Source organism: Heloderma suspectum, chromosome 1 (genome assembly GCF_057233095.1).
Source record: "Heloderma suspectum isolate Gila_16-S chromosome 1, 16-S_ref, whole genome shotgun sequence".
In the NCBI taxonomy this organism is placed as follows: domain Eukaryota; kingdom Metazoa; phylum Chordata; class Lepidosauria; order Squamata; family Helodermatidae; genus Heloderma; species Heloderma suspectum.
The window spans coordinates 77,132,735-77,151,686 of record NC_139458.1 but is presented as its reverse complement, the minus strand read 5'-3'; the positions used below and the strand labels follow the sequence as shown (position 1 = coordinate 77,151,686).

The 18,952-nt window shown below is 44.1% G+C and overlaps 1 protein-coding gene across 1 annotated transcript in view; it reads left to right on the top strand.

The window, feature by feature from the left end:
• Window positions 1-18,952, top strand: part of GALNT16 (polypeptide N-acetylgalactosaminyltransferase 16) — a 211,899-nt gene that overhangs the window by 178,513 nt on the left and 14,434 nt on the right. The window contains exons 12-14 of the mRNA XM_084847928.1: window positions 343-426; window positions 1,754-1,895; window positions 10,328-10,444. Of these exons, the coding sequence (XP_084704054.1) occupies window positions 343-426; window positions 1,754-1,895; window positions 10,328-10,444 (343 nt within the window). The remainder of the gene's footprint in view (window positions 1-342; window positions 427-1,753; window positions 1,896-10,327; window positions 10,445-18,952) is intronic.

Genomic DNA, 18,952 nt, shown 5'->3' with positions numbered 1-18,952 from the left:
CCTGGCCCATGCAGCCCAAAAGGGCCAAGCTTAAGAGAAGAGTAGGGCCTCATTAATAGGTGCCTTGGGGAAGGAACAAGGGCCAAGTGGAAAGATGGAAGAGATTTTCCACATCTGCTTTAAGTTTTTTTTAATGACATAAAGTGCATTTGAAAGGCCTCCAAGCAAAGGTACTGTGGAAGGGTGTCATTGCATTGTTTCAGCAGCAGTATCCCAAATGTGATTGCACCTCAGAGATATATTCATGTAATAATTCTATAAATGTCCTTGTGTTCTGCCTGGGTCGTGCAAACCTCTTTTGTTCCCCAAACAAAGAGAGGAACAATTTGCTTTTGCTTCCAGTATTGCAGATCGAGTGGAGCAACGCCGGAAGCTGAACTGTAAATCCTTCCAGTGGTACTTGGAAAATGTCTATCCTGAACTCAAGTGAGTCATTCTTTGAGTTTCAGGCAAAACTGCAGAATGTATATTTCAAAGTTATGGGAGCAAGGAAAGTGTTTTCCAATATGTAACAAACATGGCTGTGACATCTTAGAGGCATGACATCTTGGAGGCTCTTTTCTGGGACAAGCATCTCTCCCAGTCCCACCCTGCATGGCCCTGCCTGACCTGTGTCTCCATTTGAATCAAGTGCTTCTTCACTTTTGCAGCTTAAACTCTGAAATTGGGACCAGGAAACAGAGGCTGAGACAAAGTTGTTATGGGGAAAGGTAGTTGGTGGAAGGCACAGTGGGTGGAGCTCAAATTCTTGCAGAGTGAAGGAACAGAAGCATGAGACCCTCATCAGCAAGGTATATCCTTCTTTTGTGATATGCTCTGGAAGGCAAAAATAAAAACGTTATATCAGTGTTATATCAGTGGGAGTGGAGAATACTTCTTGAGAAATAGCACTGGGACTATGTTAAGGAGTTATAATTCATTGTTATAAGAATTAATTATTGTGATTGTGAAAGCTTTTGCCATGATATGAAAAAGGTCAGAAAGGCCACTTGCTTGCTAGATGTAAACTGAGCTGCATCACTAAATTTCAGTTGTGTTCACTGGTTCGCATGAACGGTATGCATCTGATTGAACACCGTACTATCACTCTCACCAATGACACTGTTCCTAAATTCTCTGAGTGATTTCGGTGGATTGCAATTTTATTTTTCTCCCCTTTTGCTGGAGCAACTAGGTACACCCTGTGCTTAGAGTGGCCATGTGCCCTACTTTACAGAGGACAGTCCTCTACTTGAAGGCATCCTCTACTTGAAGGGCTGTCCAGTCCCAAGTCCAATTTAAAAACAAAGCACCATCAGAGGCAGCGTTGGGCCTTGAAGTTGCCCGTCATCAGTTAGCACCTGGACACAGACGGAGCAGGCGTGCATATCACCTGGTCACAGTGTCCCCTGCTACGGTGGCATGGATTGTATTTCTCCCCTAGGATATCCTCGGATGAAGGGTGGCTTAAAAATATTTTAAATAAATATTTAAACTCTTGCAATTGCTTCTACATCTGCCACTCCGCCTATAAAAGCAAATGTAAGCAAATCTGTGTCTTCTTTTGCCTTTTTGGTGATGCATTTCCTCTTTTTTGGCAATGTATAAGTGTCTACCCTACCTGTGGTGCTGTTGTGTTTCACTCCAGAGGTGGGATAGCACCTGGTGTGTGAGCCACTGTTTTCATAGGAATATAGAAAATGAATAAACTGATTTTTATTAAGTACAGAGACAGTGTGGACAATTTTGTGTTTTTGTTTTGTTGGTCCCACAGGGTTCCAGAAAAGGAGCAAATTCCTGGAGTCATCAAACAAGGAGCAAATTGTTTGGAGTCTCAGGGACAGGATACAGCAGGAAACTCTCTAGCAGGGATTGGGAGCTGTAAAGGGACAGTAAACAATCCTGCGGCTGCTCAGGTGAGGTCACCTGAGATTCATACCTGTATTCTTCTGTTTTATAACACCTTCTGGGGAAGATGTTTACTTGAAGCATGTGTGTCTCAGTGGATCTGTGGCCCTGGCAGTAGCTTTGAGTAATTTGTACATCATGGGGATAGGCCTCATCAAGCCCTCCGCCTCAGTGCTTCCTTCATGTACCATTGGTTCTCATAGCTGTAGGGGAGAGAAGGGGCTGACTGAAACTCATCCCACCTGGCAAGCGATGGGTCTAGAGGTGGCTCTGTATTTGGGGTGAATGGGGAGGTAACCCTCTGCCTCTTCCCCTCTCTCTTGTGGCAGAAATCCCACCACAACCAGGTATATTTGCTCCAGTGCGTGGCATGCAGCTGCTGATTGCCATGCATTATCTTCTTCTGCGCTCCTCCAACAGTCTCAGTAGACTATTGTGTATCTGCCCTGTCCTCGTACCAGCCACCACTGGTTGGGTCTGATTTGCTAAAGCACATGAATAGCAAAGCATCATAAGAGTGGAAACCCAACTCCAACCCTCTGCCCTCAAAAGACACTGCTTGGCGTTAGCTTGTTTTCAATCAGCGCTCTGCTAATCATCGATTTGGCCCGTGACATCACTATTGCCTGTGTGTGTCCATCTGCAGCCAGCCAAAACAGATGTTAAGGGTAAGGAAGACATTCAGAGCAGCTCACTGAAACCAGTCCCAAGAATTCCAGCACTATGTGCATAGTAGTTGAAGAAGGGCAGCCAGATGGCAGCTTTTTGGTACTGGAGCAGTAGGAAGACTTGGGAGATAGGGTGAGAGATGACCCAGATCCACTTAGTATTTTAGTACTGCCTTGAGGACATAGTTCAAGTAATGAGACAGGAGAGTGTCACTTTGTCCCAGCAATCCTTGAAACAACAACAACAACAACAACAACAGTGCAAAACTGTCTTTCAAGGGGCATGGTAACTATGGTATTTTGGAAACCAATGTTTATATCTTAGGGCTGTATTACAAAGTACACTTTTCCCATACAAAAGTACTACCGTGAAGGGAAAAAATGTATTTATACATCCTCACATGTGATGATCATACACATGTGTTTTTCATGACATGTATGAGTATTGGAAGGCTTCAGTTTGCTGTGGCATCCTAGCACCTGTTTACCAGGCATAAACATGAATATATTTGTATGTCTGTAATGGTCATCATCCTGTTTTTCCTGGGTTGGACCCAGAACTGTTGGTATGCCAGTGGAAGGTTACTACTTGTGGAAGCAGACTTTGTCCTCTCCTCCCTCCTGCAGGCCCTTCCGTATCCTCCAAAACTGCTTCGGAGGGTCCCTCAATCCTTGAGAGCAGATTCAGAGAGCATTGAAGGGGCTGCAGGGGAGAGTCCTGTTCCATAAGTGGTGCCCTTCTGTTGGTGGAACAACAGTTCTGGATCCAACCCCCTATATGGGAATCTAGAAAAAGTGTCACCATGTAAAATGCCCCTTAGTGGTTCCTAATTAACCGGATTCGCTTTATATGGAATATAAATTTCCCTATATAGTTTTTTTTTTTTTACATTCCTCTGAGGTTCTGCCAGTTCTGTTTGGTATTGGAAAGTTATAGTGCTCCCTCACATGTCACCACAGGTAATATAGGTGGAGTTCCTAGATGGGGTTGCACTGGTAAATTAAATACAGAATTTTACCCTGCAGGTAGGTATGAGTTATGATAACAAATTGTTCAAGGAATTTACTACCCTAAATCTGTGTTGGCTCTGCTTGTTCTGGAGTAGGTGGCAAATTTCCTCTGTACTCGGTAAGAATCCACTGCAAATCCATTGGCTTAAAATAGTAGGCTGCTTTATCCACAGTTCCTTCCGGGCATTCATCGTAAAACTGCTGTGTAATTGAATGGGCCGTGCCATGAGTTGGTGTAAATGGGCAAAATCCTCTAAGCTGAGGATCTTGCCCGAGAACTCTTCATTCAGATGCCGTCATACAGCAAGGAAGCAGCTTGAGTGAGCAAAAGGTCACAGTAGGATGCCGGATGCCAGCAAATGCTCGCTCACATCTGTTAATGGTTGGGACTGAGTTTGCAGACGGCGTCCAACAAGCTGTTTGATATGACTTGCTGTGCCATTTTGTCATTGTTTAAAATTGCTGAAATTCATTGAACTGTATCTCTGTCCTGGGAATTATCCCAGTGAAGAAGGCGAATGTTAATTGTCTGTTGGGAAGGGTAGTTATTAGGTGGGAGGATAAATCAATGAAGTGGGCTTGCACTCTTGTTCTGTTTTGTAAGCGTGTAGATGTGTGTGTTGTATCCCTAATGACAAATTGCCTGTTTTGCCACCACAGACAACAGCTGGTGAAGTGTTTTAGTAGAAACAGGTTGCACAAATTCCCTGTTGTGTAGGATAAGTAGAAGAAATTGTTGCCTGTTCAAGAAATTAAGAGACATGAGCTTGAGTCTGTTCTAGCACAGCCTATCCCTGGAGTGGAGTTCCTTTTAACATGCCGCTGCCGGTGGAAAATGGCAGGGGTGGGTGGGTAATTTTTCCCCTTCCTCTGCAGCCCCCAGTGTCACCTACCCCCACTGTTCCACAAGGTCCCCCAGCCCTCCAGAGCAGTTGAGGGGCATAGAGGACTGCAGGGGGCTGGGGAATAAATGAAGATTGCTGCCGCCTCCATTCTGCCAGCAGCATTCCCCTACTTAGTAGATCAGAGGCCTCGCATGGTTGAAAGGAATCCTTCCGTCTGTGGGAGTCAGATTCTGGATCTAACCCATTGTTTAGTATAGGGATGGAGGAAAGTTTCACTTTCCCCAACATTCAGATTTTTAAAATAGCAAATTCTTTCTATCCCACATATGAAGACATTTGCAAATTTGGGGTACATTCTTCTTGAAAACAACCTTCCCTCCCATCTGCACTGGCCAAATTCAGTAGGTTCAGCTATTCCTAGCACAGAGAAGAACATGTTGTACCTACCTGCCATGCAGCTGGTAAAGATGAGGACCTGTCAGAAAAAAGAGAGGTGCAACCCCAGTTCAGCACCGCAAACATGGCTGAATAGCCATGGACTCAAAGCCAGACTTCTAAAAGCTAAGAAATCAAAGCTCTCTGCTTGGATGGATGAATTTCTATTTTGTTTCCTCCTACATTCATTTTTTTTTTTTTAAATTTCAAGTTCTTTCTGTCCTATTTATGGAGAAATTTGTGAATGTTGGTATGTTCTTAAGAAAAATTAACCAAATGAAATTCTCACCCATCAAAGGGTTTCATCACACGGAGCTTTTGTCCTGCTATTGAGATGGCTCTGTCATGGAAGTTTGCAGGCTCTTTAGATGATGCCGCTACCCTCCAGGGTGTCTCCCACCATTTTCCCCAGCCTATCCCATGTTTTCCCCAATCGCAAAAAATGTAATATTTTTCCCAGCCCATGGAACAGGAGCGCCATGACCTCCATGTGAAATTTTCCCATAGCGGAAGAAACCGCTCTTTCTTGTCTGCTGTGGGCATTTGTTTTCGGTTCCTGGGGGCATAGTCAGGATGATGAAGGCATTGAAGATGGGAGTGAGATTGCAGGGAAGGAGACCCGAGCAGATTTGACAGGCGCGAGGCCAAGAATCGCCTGCCGATTGCATGTCCTGCCTCCGCATTTCTCAATTGGAGGGAGAAAAGGGTAAAATGCCTCCCTGTAATGAAGGGAGACACATCTGATCCCCCACCCCACCAAGCTCAGAAGCAACATCCTCTGTTGTTTCAGAGCACCCTATTACGTTCAGTGGGGCTTACTCCCAAGTAAGTGTGCCGAGGGTTGAAGACTTACAGGGTGATCTTATGTCTACTCAGAAGTAAGTCCCATTGAGTTCAATGCAGCTGACTCCCAAGTAAGTGTGCCCAGGATTGCAGATTTGTACCGTGGTATTAGCTCTTCTCAGAAGTAAGTCAGAGTTTTCCTGGGGGCTTCAAGAAAACAGTACAGCAGAAGCTGAGCTATGAAAACAAGACCCTGCCCCCCTGCACACATGCCAGGGAGGGAGGGAGGCACTCCCTCAGTTCAAACCACATGGCTGCCGTGTAAAGAAGCTCTTCCTAATCCCGCAAAGAAACCGAAAGCAGGAAGCTCCGGAAAGGATGTGGGGTTTTGCAGGGGTTTTGCTTAATGTAGAAACACCCTAAGTCTAGTAAGATGGGGAGCCAACTAGCATGATTTGAAAGCCCCCCTCAAAAATTAAGGTTTTGATCCTTGAATACTGTGAGATCACCAGGTTCTTCCAGTAAAGGTACCCCAAGCTGGTATTTCCCAAATTATATCAGGGTTTCAGTCTCTGTTTCTACTGAGTGACCTTCATCTATGCAGGTATTCTTGCTTTGTTCCTGATGATATTATTTTTAGCACAACATCTGCTATAGAATATCCCATTACAAAATGTCATCTCTGGGGCCTAATTTATATAGGACATTGGCCAGGTGAAAAGCACTGTCCTGTGTAGATGTTCTACATGGCCATCATCATATTTAAAAGGTGCTTACCCCATACATGTGCAATATTTGCATGCCAGTGATTTGCGGTCCCAATAGACTCAGTGCAAACAATTCATACATATGGGCCAGTACCCAGAATAAGTGCTTTTTTAGGTCATGCCAGCTGCATAAAGCACCAGCACAAGTTTTTTTTCTCCCATGAAGTATCTTGTTTAATTGAACTTGAGCCTTTAGCAAGCATTTTTCCCTATCTGACACAGCCTGAGGAATGTGCCAACGTGTTTTGGGGTTTTTTTTACCTTTGTTTCTGAGTCTAATCTCTCCACACATGACCCTGTAGCTAAGCCACTGCTTCTAGGACTGATCTAGTCAGGCACTGGCTAAGTTTGAAGGCAAGCAGGGAAGCTGGTAGATTGGTATTGAACAACTGGGGACTAGTCTCAGGACACATTTACAGGGCTCCTACCATTACATAGCAAGCGTTAGACTTCAAAGCCTAGTACAAAATCATACCAATTTGTGTCAACTGCTGGGCCAGGTTTAAGGTTTTGCTGTTGGTGTATAAAATTTGGGACCAGGGACCACAAGGTGGGCCTTCTCCCTTAACAGCTTGCCCAGTCGCTGAGGTCACCAGATGAGGTGTTCCTGGGCTTGAGGTCTGGTTAGAGACCACCACTTGGAGTAGTGCTTGTGGTGCATTAGCTCCCTCTCTGTGGAATTCCTTGCCAACTGATGGTCGGTATGTGCCAACATTGCTCTGTTTACTGCAGCTGTTGTTGTTGTTCAGTCATTCAGTCGTGTCCGACTCTTCGTGACCCCATGGACCATAGCACGCCAGGCCTTCCTGTCCTGCGCTCTCTCCCGGAGCGTGCTCAAGTTCATATTCATTGCATCCGTGATGCTATCTAGCCATCTCATCCTCTGCCGTCCCCTTCTCCTTTTGCCTTCAGTCTTTCCCAGCATCAGGGTCTTTTCCAGGGAGTTTTCTCTTCGCATTAGGTGGCCAAAATATTGGAGCTTCAGCTTCATTATCTGTCCTTCCAATGAGCAGTCAGGGTTGATTTCCTTTAGGATGGACTGATTTGACCTCCTTGCGGTCCAGGGGACTCGTAAGAGTCTTCTCCAGCACCACAGTTCGAAAGCATCAATTTTTCGGCGCTCAGCCTTCCTTATAGTCCAGCTCTCACAGCCATACATTACTACTGGGAAAACCATAGCTTTGATTAGACAGACCTTTGTCGGCAAGGTGATGTCTCTGCTTCTTACTATGCTGTCTAGGTTTGCCATAGCTTTCCTCCCAAGGAGCAAGCGTCTTTTAATTTCATGGCTACAGTCACCGTCTGCGGTGATCTTGGAGCCCAAGAAAGTAAAATCTGTCACTGCTTCCATTTCTTCCCCTTCTATATGCCAGGAAGTGATAGGGCCAGATGACATGATCTTAGTTTTTTTAATGTTGAGTTTCAAACCAGCTTTTGCACTCTCCTCTTTCACCCTCAACAAGAGGCTCTTGAGATCCTCTTCGCTTTCTGCCATTAGGGTGGTATCGTCTGCATATTGGAGGTTGTTGATAATTCTCCCGGCAATCTTAATTCCGACCTCTGATTCATCCAACCCAGCGTTTCTCATGATGTACTCTGCATATAAGTTAAATAAGCAGGGTGACAATATGCAGCCTTGTCGTACTCCTTTCCCAATTTGGAACCAATCAGTTGTTCCATCTCTGGTTCTTACTGTTGCTTCTTGACCCTCGTACAGGTTTCTCAGGAGACAGGTAAGGTGGTCTGGTACTCCCATCTCTTTAAGAATTTGCCACAGTTTGTTGTGATCCACACAATCAAAGGCTTTAGCGTAGTCAATGAAGCAGAAATAGACGTTTTTCTGGAATTCTCTTGCTTTCTCCATGATGCAGCGAATGTTGGCGATTTGATCTCTAGTTCCTCTGCCTCTTCGAAACCCAGCTTGTACTTCCGGTAGTTCTCGGTTCGCATACTGCTGAAGCCTAGCTTGCAGGATTTTGAGCATCACCTTGCTGGCATGTGAAAGGAGGGCAATTGTGCGGTAGTTTGAACACTCTTTGGCGTTGCCCTTCTTTGGAACTGAAATGTAAACTGACCTTTTCCAGTCTTGTGGCCACTGTTGAGTGTTCCAGATTTGTTGGCATATTGAATGCAGCACTTTAACAGCATCATCTTTTAGGATTTTAAATAGCTCGGCTGGAATACTGTCATCTCCGCTAGCTTTGTTGTTACTAATGCTTCCTAAGGCCCACTTGACTTCACTCGCGAGGATGTCCGGCTCAAGTTCAGTGACCGCACTATCATGGCTATCAGGGACATTCACATCTTGCCTGTATAGTTCTTCTGTGTATTCTTGCCACCTCTTCTTAATCTCATCTGCTTCTGTTAGGTCCCTGCCTTCTTTGTCCTTTATCATGCCCGTCTTTGCACAAAACGTTCCCTTGAGATCTCCAATTTTCTTGAAGAGATCTCTAGTCTTTCCCATTCTGTTGTTTTCCTCGATTTCTTTGCATTGTTCATTTAAGAAGGCCTTCTTGTCTCTCCTTGCTATTCTCTGGAACTCTGCATTCAGTTGGGTATATCTTCCCCTTTGTCCTTTGCTTTTCACTTCCCTTCTTTCGTGAGCTACTTGTAAAGCCTCATCAGAGAGCCACTTTGCTTTCTTGCATTTCTTTTTCTTTGGGACGGATTTCGTTGCTGCCTCCTGAACAATGTTACGGACCTCCGTCCATAGTTCCTCAGGCACTCTGTCTATCAGGTCTAATCCCTGAAATCTATTCCTCACCTCCACTGTATATTCATCAGGGATATGATTGAGGTCATACCTGAAAGGTTTAGTGGTTTTCCCTACGTTCTTCAATTTAAGCCGAAATTTTGCAAGAAGCAGCTCATGATCGGAGCCACAGTCAGCTCCAGGTCTTGTTTTTACTGACTGTATGGAGCTTCTCCATCTTTGGCTGCAAAGGACATAATCAATCTGATTTCGATATTGACCATCTGGTGACGTCCATGTGTAGAGTCGCCTCTTGTGCTTTCTGATTGCACGCCTGCAGCTGCTGGAGACTTAAAAAAAAAAAAAACTTTCCCTGATTGAAAGCTCAGCCATGGTTTTATTGGTATGTGCTATATTTTGACATTTTTATCTTTTGTATTTTGATATTTAATTGTTGTTCTCTGCTTGGGAATTTTTTTAGATGTAGAGTGATCTATAAATACTATAAATAAATTATTAATAAACTCACCTCCTCAGAGGCTTTTGCCTTAAAGGCTCATTCCCACAGTCATTTTCCAGGCATGCTGACATGGAAAAAGGACCTTGCGTTGCGACAGTATGTACATTTCAAAAAATCTGCACAGATGTGTGCATATTTGAAAAAGTATGCACAAACATGCGTTATCCATTGGGAAATCACTTCAAAAGTGTGTACTTTTGCTCAAAAAGGACAGAAAGAAAATTTAAAAATGCATACAAAAATGCATATTTTCCTAAAGCGCGCACAAAAATCCATATAAATTTTTGTGTGAACAAAAAAAAATTGCTATCTCCTGTGGAAATGAAATGGAATTAACGTAAACATGAACAAATGAGAACCCAAATGAAATTGATCTCAACCGAGTCACCCATCCCTATTGTGAACGTGAGGCCTGTGATTCCCCTTTGCAATGATGATCAGAATCACAGCAGTACCAAAAAGTGCTGCTGCAATTTCAGAAACCTTTGAAGAGGTATACCTGATGCGCTAGCTCACGTAGCACTTTTTCCATGTGATCACAGGAACATGCAGGCCCAAAGGCAATTGTTTGCAGAAATATAGCTGGCAAAAATGTTTGAGTCAGCCCTTTTATTAAAAACAAGAACAATATAGATTTAGCACTGATGGTTGAAGGAAGTATCGTGTTTCTCACATTGCACTGATCTCTGTTCTTTCTTTCTCCCCCCAAACCCCAAAAGGAATGGATATTCAGTGACCCTTTAATTCGGCAGCAGGACAAGTGTCTCTCAATCACTTCTTTCTCCACTGGCTCACAGATCACAATTGAGGCGTGCAATCAGAAAGACGGCAGGCAGGTACTGTGCTACTTTAATAGTACTCTTGCTATTTCACGCTGCTGCTGCAGTGCCACTGCAGCTTTTAAAAAATGAATTTGGAATGGTGGTTCTTTGGCTGTGGAGATGGTGGTAATCTCAGGTACCTGGTGCGTGGGGGATGAAATCTACTCATGGCATGTTCTACAAGTGGATGGTCAAAACCTTTTACTAAGAAGTGTTCTGTAAATTTGCTCTGGGCATATGTATGCACACAAATATGTGACATATGCACACAAATATAATAATAAATAGATGGGGCCACAGGTTAAAACTTTGTCCTGATAGCCTTGAATGGTAACATACAACAGCCTTGCTGTCTGCCTCACAGTTCACTGAACCTGGGCTTTATGATGCTGTAAAAATTATCCTTCCAGTACTCCCAGCAATGCAAATGAAGGAGCATTATAGTCATGCAACTCACTCACTCCAGCAATATGTAGAGAAAATAAAGACGGCATAAAAGCCGTGAATGGTTTAAACAACGTCCTGTGTTGTTTCAGAGCACCCTATTAAGTTCAATGGGGCTTACTCCCAAGTAAGTGTGCCGAGGGTTGAAGACTTACAGGGTGATCTTATGTCTACTCAGAAGTAAGTCCCATTGAGTTCAATGCAGCCGACTCCCAAGTAAGTGTGCCCAGGATTGCAGATTTGTACCGTGGTATTAGCTCTTCTCAGAAGTAAGTCAGAGTTTTCCTGGGGGCTTCAAGAAAACAGTACAGCAGAAGCTGAGCTATGAAAACAAGACCCTGCCCCCCTGCACACATGCCAGGGAGGGAGGGAGGCACTCCCTCAGTTCAAACCACATGGCTGCCGTGTAAAGAAGCTCTTCCTAATCCCGCAAAGAAACCGAAAGCAGGAAGCTCCGGAAAGGATGTGGGGTTTTGCAGGGGTTTTGCTTAATGTAGAAACACCCTAAGTCTAGTAAGATGGGGAGCCAACTAGCATGATTTGAAAGCCCCCCTCAAAAATTAAGGTTTTGATCCTTGAATACTGTGAGAAAAGCCTTGAGATATACACTTGAAGGATGAGCTTCAGGCAGCTTTGATAAGACACACTTTTTGAACTCACATATAACAGTGGACACACTCCCAAATGTGTGTTGGTGACTTTTTTCTGGCTGCTTCCCTACATGCATGTTATAAACCAGAGCTGAGAAAAAGTTAAATGTTTTGCACTTTTGGCTTGAAATTTGAAGGGCAGTTTTGGGCCCTAAAATTGGGGGGTAATTTTTGGACAGGGGTGTGTGTGTCTTTCTGAAACGTTTTGTGGAGGTACTTCCCGTTGTCAGTGAGTGGTGGTTTCTCCTTTTCCCCCTATCTTAAAAACAAACATCTTTAATAGTACTTTTGCTGTTGCTTATGGTGGTTATAATGGTGGCAGAAGCTGAACTCTTCTTGGGCTGTGTTTCCACCAGCGATTTATTCCAAGCTGGCTGTGTGGTGAGGTCTCTGTGTTTCCATGACATCGTGGCCATTCAGCACCAGCCCCGCATTTTATTGCGGAAAAAACGCTTCTTCTGAGACTGGTTATAGTCCAACTTTTCCAGCTTACTTTGGCTCCATTACTGACCTGTTTCCACAACCGCACTGGGTTCAGTATCATAGTCCTGCCCATGGGGCATGTAGTCCGGCCCTTGTAGGTGTGTCACTCACCTGCCCATGACCTCAGTGACCCAACCCTTTCCCTCTGCCTGTTTTCTGGAAGTTTCATTGCTGTTTTGGAGCAGGATGCTGAGGGACCTACTTTTGAAACATCATTGAAAATAAGCACCTAGTGCATATAAGCCTGCTATCATGGGCAAGCAAGTACTCCTACTACAGCCTGAAAATCAGGTTTATCTCAGGTTGTCTTCCATCAATATGCATACCCTCTATGTCAGTATCTGCCTATGACTCCATCACTGTATCACTCAGTCGTGAAATACCACTAACATGCATTTGCACTATCACACAATAGTGCATTCTCCGGAAGAAGCCTCCTTGACCTCAGGAGGAGTCAGCAGGCACCCCTGGAGTAATGCGCTATTGCACAATAGAACAAATGCGTGTTAGTGCTATTTCGCGACTGAGTGATAGAGTGATAGCAAGATACTGACGTGGAGGATATGCGTATTAGAGGGAAAGGAAAAAAAATGGGCGGAATTGGGCATATGTCCAGGAAGTCTACTCAGAAGTAACTCCCATTGTGGTCAGTGAGGCTTGTTCCTGAGATTGCCATTAAGGGGAGTAGAGCCTGGAGGGGGGAGCCTCTGCCAGTCTGATGACATTCACTTCCAATCCCCCCACCCCACCCGGAAGTATGTTTCTGTCAGCAATTTATAATGGTAAGGAGAAATCACAACTGGAGCGGCGCACTACAGGAACAACGGGAAGGGTTGCAGTGCCTGTTAACATGCAACTGTGCCTTTGCTTTTTCACTCCTCTTCGTTAAAATGCAGTTGCGCTTTAAAACTCACTTTAAAGGGAAAAAAGGGCTCAGAAGGCAGGGAGGAGACTGGCCAGAGCGGGGAAACTGGAGTGGAGCAGAAGGGGGAGAGGGAGGGGGGACTCAGCAAGAGGAGGAGGTGGGAACATGGATGAGGTAATCAGACTCCACCCAGCCATCAAGAAAATAATTCAATTAGAGCTCAGTGGCAACAGCACAGAGCCCCAGGCTACAGCGATGATAAACTGGGACTGAGCAATGTGGAAACTGGAAAAGGAGCAGATGTGACTGGGGAAACACCACAACAAAGTTGCAAGCCAGGTGAAGATGATTGTGTGGAAACACACCCTGGAAGCTGCTAACAGCACTATTTCCCTCCACTTCCTGAATTATTGCTCTTCTGGAATTAGGCTACATCACTACAGTGTGTCATTCTGAAAGGGATTCTATGGAAACATGGCAGCCGCCACAGGGAAGCACCATTATTTCCCTCCAGAATAGCTCTGAAACGATCCTCTGAAATCATTCCAGTGGCGTTGTGGAGTGGTAGGAAAATATCTGCTGCTGTTTGGTGGTCTCTGAGAAGAGGCCTTAGCTGCTGCCTCTGCCACCAGAAGCATGGAAAAGAAATACAATTTGATGTTCTAAGGGAGCAATCCTATGGCCCCTAGACAGAGTCTCGGGGGGGGGGGGGCGGATAGGATATTTCAGATTCCTGAATCTGAAGTTGGAGACTGTGCTTCATCCTCCGACCCAGGAATCCGAGCTCCCCACTTGCAGCCATCATGGAGAGAACCGCCCCGGCTGCTTCTCCAAGCTAGCAAAAGCCACCTCAGAGAGGAAGGAAAGTGGGTTTGCTGATGGGTGGGGAGGGGACTGGAGAGGCCAGCTTATGATGTATCCTTGGGCCTTCCCAGCCTCCTTCCCTCCCACTCCAACACACCCCAGCTAGACTGGCAAAAAAAGCCCATCTAGCCAAATACAGAGTGGGAGGAATGCATAGGCAAAGATCGCCTCAGCCACTCCTGCTGCTCTGCATTGGACGGCCGTAAGCCCCTGAGCTAAGAGGCCATCTGGACAGGATTGTGCTCTAAATGGGCTTTTAAAAAATAAAAGAAAGAAACAAATGTCTCTTGAAACCTTTCAAAAAGCCTCCCTCCAAAATAGTTCCCAAATTTGCAATCTGCTAATGGTGTGGCAAATCAGAGGTGGGCATTTCATCTCAACCTGATACACACAGAAAAAGACTTGCAATTTCTGTCTCAGGAGGTTTTCCTATGTCTTCCCATAGCTACAGCAGGTTCATTGTGCCCTGTTAGTGCTATACTGTGATGGTGGAAAAACTGCATTCGCCAAAGGTCTTTGTCATGTTGCTATAAAAAAAGGCACAGGAGGAGTCTTCTCTGGATCAGGGAGTTAGCAACCCTAACTAAACCTGGATGGCTTCTCCTTCATCTCTAGTATGATCTGCACTCTCAGGTGCTTTTAGTTGCCTGCAGAAGATCTGTGAGCTTTTCTACACAAGGCATTTATTGTGTACTTGTTATTCCCTAATCACAGTTGTTTATGGGTTCTTTGTACAACGATGTGATCCTCCAGTATGGCTTCTGTGTCTAAAGAGCACTTTCCATTAGTTTTTTTAGAGCAGGGAAAGTGAAGTATTTTTTAATTGCAAAACTGAAAGAAATTGCTTTTTTTCTTGTGTATATGCACTATTCTGCTATACCACAGTGCCACCTAGAGGTTATTTAGTGGAAAAGCAGAAAAGGAAACATACCTCATGTGGTGCTTGGATCTCAATTCTGCAGTGTAACTGAAAATAGGTACAGCAGATTAATAGGCGATTAACAACTTTATGTAGAAAAGCTTTCTGATTCTTTAAACAAGGACTGAAGCTTTTGAAACGTTGTCCATAGAAAACAGGAGTGTGGGTTCTCCAAGAGACCAGGCTAAGCTAATGTAGGAGTGTCTGTAAAAACTGCTACAGCACATATACCAGAAAACTCTCACTGCTGAAATTAGCACTGTCTGTGTGAATGTCCCAAGTAGGTTGTACTTGCCTAGGTCTACCTTTCTCTATGCTGGTGACCACATGCATACCAGCCTGCCCTGGAACTAGGTCACCAATGTCCCCTTAAGTGCTTTCACAGAGACTTCCTCCCAGTGGTGTAGAGATGATTCTTGCAGCAGGAGCAGAACTCATGCTCTAGTTTCTCTTGCACCTAACAAGCACTTCTCTGTCAGTGGTTGTAACAGACAAGTGAGTAGAAGGAACGATGGACAGCTGAGAGCAGAATGGAGCGTTGGGCAGAATTAGTGGCAGTTGGAGAAAGTCAATTAGAAGGAGGATGGGGATGGTCAGAGAGAGGTCAGGGAAGCAGGGGGCGGCATTAGGATGGAGAAAGAGTGAGAAGAATTAGGGGCCAGAATAAGTTAGTCAGTGAGTAGAATCAGAGATAGGCTGTGAATGAGAAGAGAGGGAGAGGAGCTATTGAAAGCAGAGATATGGGGTTAGGTTTTAGAACCATCATCTTCATCCAGTTATTGTTTGTTCTGATGTATTAAATAAATAAGTGTATGTTTATACTTTTAAATATATATGTTCTGGTCTGGGTGGATTTGAAGATTGCTATGTCTCACCCCACATGCTAAGGATATAAAGAGGAGGGTCCTACTGCTCTCCCTAAATCAGTAGGTGATGGCAGCAGGTGTTTTGGGGTGTCCTGGGAAAATAATGAACTTAGTGACCTCTAGGGGCCAAGGCCTTATAGGGGACCCCGAGTTTACATCACAGTGGTATCCCACCACTCTTAGTTGGGGCCTTAAAAAAAAAAGTGTGATAAATAGCACATCCATTAAAATGGAGTCAGAGAGCCCAGAAGCATAGTTCTGTTCTAGCCTCCATTGTTGTTAATTCCTGTGCTGCTCTTTGCATGTGTGCAGACTGCATCCACACAAAGTTCATCACAGGAACTGATGAAGGCAAGGGGGAGCTGAAGGGCTTCTTTGCATAGAGCTTTTATCCTGTTATTGAGATTGCTTAGTCACGGAAGTGTGTGGGCTCTTTAGATGACATTGTTAACCTCCAGGGCATCTCCTGCACTAAATGGCCTTCATTCCACTTTTTAAAAGATCGGAGATAATTAGCTATCAAATTACAGCATTTGCGTTCTGCTTGAGTTCCCGCCATGAAAAGAGGAAAACCCACAATAAGAGGAGCTAGACCAATGAAACTTATGGAAGACTCAGATAAGGGGCGGGGGAGGAGGGGGAAAGGCGGGGAAGGAAGCAGGTATAAATGGAGTCTGTCATGGTCCTGCATTTAAAACAGAAGCAGAAAACCCCATTTTAAATGCAGGATTTTAGGCTGGTGTAGAGATGCTCCAGTTCAAAAAGCAACTCCTCTCTTGTCCTGGAAAGGAATCAGCTGTTGCATTGATTTTCCTATTCCACATCCACACTAGCCTTTTTCTCCATTATTCTTGTGAAATATTAAGAATCCAGATGACATCCCTCCCAAATCATTGCATTCCTGTCGTTCCCCCATTGCGATCACATTTTTAAAGGTGCTGGTTTACAGCAATGTTTGGAATTTCTATCACAATAGCAGAGCAAGCTTTCAGGAGGCAACTGGCATAGTGCTATTGTTTCACCAGGTTTGGAGGTGTGGTTTTGGAAGTGGCTGGTGGCAATGTGTAATCATGCCTCTCTTCATTACCTGCCCACTCATCCAGCATTATATTCACTCTTGTCTATATTCTGGCATAAGATAAGGTCTTCACAATGAATTGCAAACCACTTGATACACACACACACAATGATTAAACACAGCACAATGTCCCAAAAATATACTGTAGTCTTCCGCAATTGGTATATTCTCATGCAGTTTAGATCAGCCTGCCATTGATGTGCTGCAGTTAACAAACTAGCCCCTGAAAACATGCTGTTTTTGTCAGGCCAGGTGCCAAATATTGTGTCAGGATGTTACTAATAAGCTGGGCTTCAGAAGGGCTAATGAAGAGCCAAACAAAACAGCTGGGGGAAAAGCCACCTATTGTGGGGGCAAAAAAGACCCCCCAAGTCTTCCCCAATAGAACCATGGAACAGCATCAGCTCAGCAAAGCCTCCCAAATCCCACTTCAGCCAGCAATGGAAGCCTTGCCTCTGGATTTATTTGTTTAAAGGGCACATATATGCCCTCTTAATCCCAGCACACTGGTGCACACAAATTCCCTTTTCATTTTTTTTAACTGTTCCCACTAGAAGCTGCATGGCAGTGGCAGGGGAAAGGAATGAAGAGGTGAAGCTGAGTCCTTTGTGTGGGGAATAGATAACATGCAATTACCATTGAGCAGGGGAAATGCCAGTATAGTGTAAGGTTTTTTTTAAAAAAAATCACTGTGTTGTTGTGTTGAAGCACCCAGAGAAGCTTTAGGGCACGGAGATCTTAAAATCCCATGTGCGGTGGTGACATCAGTCTTTCTTTCAAAATGGGGGGTTGGGGGTGTATGTAATTTCACTGAACATTGAAGCAGGCCTATTTTTTTCCTTGGGGCTGTTCTATTTGGTTAAGGCTAAGAGCTAGTTCCTGTTTGCCATAAGGCATAAATTCTTATGATGCTTGGAAGTCCAAACTCTGTATATTTTCTTCTTGATTTTTTTAACGGAGAAGGATTCTCTCCCACTAAAAGTATTTTTGCTGTTTTTCTGCAATACTTTGCATTATTTTTATTCTGCTGTAATATTTACTGGAATTAATTAATTGTTCTTTAAAGAAGTAATTAAGCTGCATATAGTGATCTTGTGGGTTCTCTCTATAAAGAGTGAAATTCTACTCCCAGATATAGGTTGTTGTTGTTAATGATATTTGTATTTATTAAACTCCCATAGAACTAGTTCCTTGGACATCTTACAACTATTTTAAACAAAGCAATAATACAAATAAATACAATAAAATCTGACAATGAGTCTAAAAATACAACAGTATAAAAAGCAATATGATAAAATACAACCCAAAACATAGAGCTAAAAAGCAATCAATAAATACAGGAGTTAACCACCAAAGTGTCAAAGGGATTAAAACAACAAAGACCTTAAGAGGCCTGGGAGAACAAAAAAACTTAACCTGGAACCAAAAAGTAAACAATGATGGCACCAGGCAAGCTTCCCTGAGGAAAGCATTTCATAACTAGGGAGCAACCACCAAAAAGTCCCTCTCTCTAGTAGCCACCCTCCAAATTTCAGAATAAAAGAGCATTTGGAGGAGGGCTTCTCTAGAGGACCCTAAAGAATGGATAGGCATATATGGAACATGCAATCTGATTGTTATGGACCCATCAGATGTGAAACATTATTTGCTTGTGGAAAGTGCTAGAAGCTTATAATGCAATTTGTTATGTTGCTTTCAGAGAGGGGGCTTGGAGGCCAAGCTCCGCCTCCTGGAGGAACCCTGGGAGGCTCCTTGGGCCAGATCGGGGAGTCTGGTGGGCTGAATTAGGCCAGTGAGCCGGGGATTCTGCACCACTGTGATCAAACTTTTCTCGCAGGCCCTAGATCAAATTTGGGACTATAGCTCTGAATTTGAAACATTGGAAACTCCTGATGCTTCCTTGCCTGTTTCATCTTAAAAGTACAGAAGTATCCCTTCTCCCAGCAACTTTTTAATCTTGCATACTCATAAAGATTAACCATCAAGCACACACAGCAATGAAATAATTTTAGATTTCATAGAGAGCTGGACCAGTAAAGACTGTCCATGTCAGCGAAGGTCTCCATACCATCATTACAATAAGATTGCATTTATTTAGATTGACAGCCCACATATCCCTAAAGCTCAGGGTTCAAGATATGCAGTGATATATCAATTAATGCTCCAAAATCCATATATGTACATTCAGTCCAAGTGCTTGCCCTATGCTTTTCAAAAAAATACTTTGTCATGGCAGCAAAAAGGGGGGCATTTTCAAAATAGCAGGGAGGAGGAACCAACATACTTTAGACTTTCGAACAGTATCGAAATGGTAAGTGTGTGTGTGTGTGTGTGTGTATCGAGATTTTCCACAA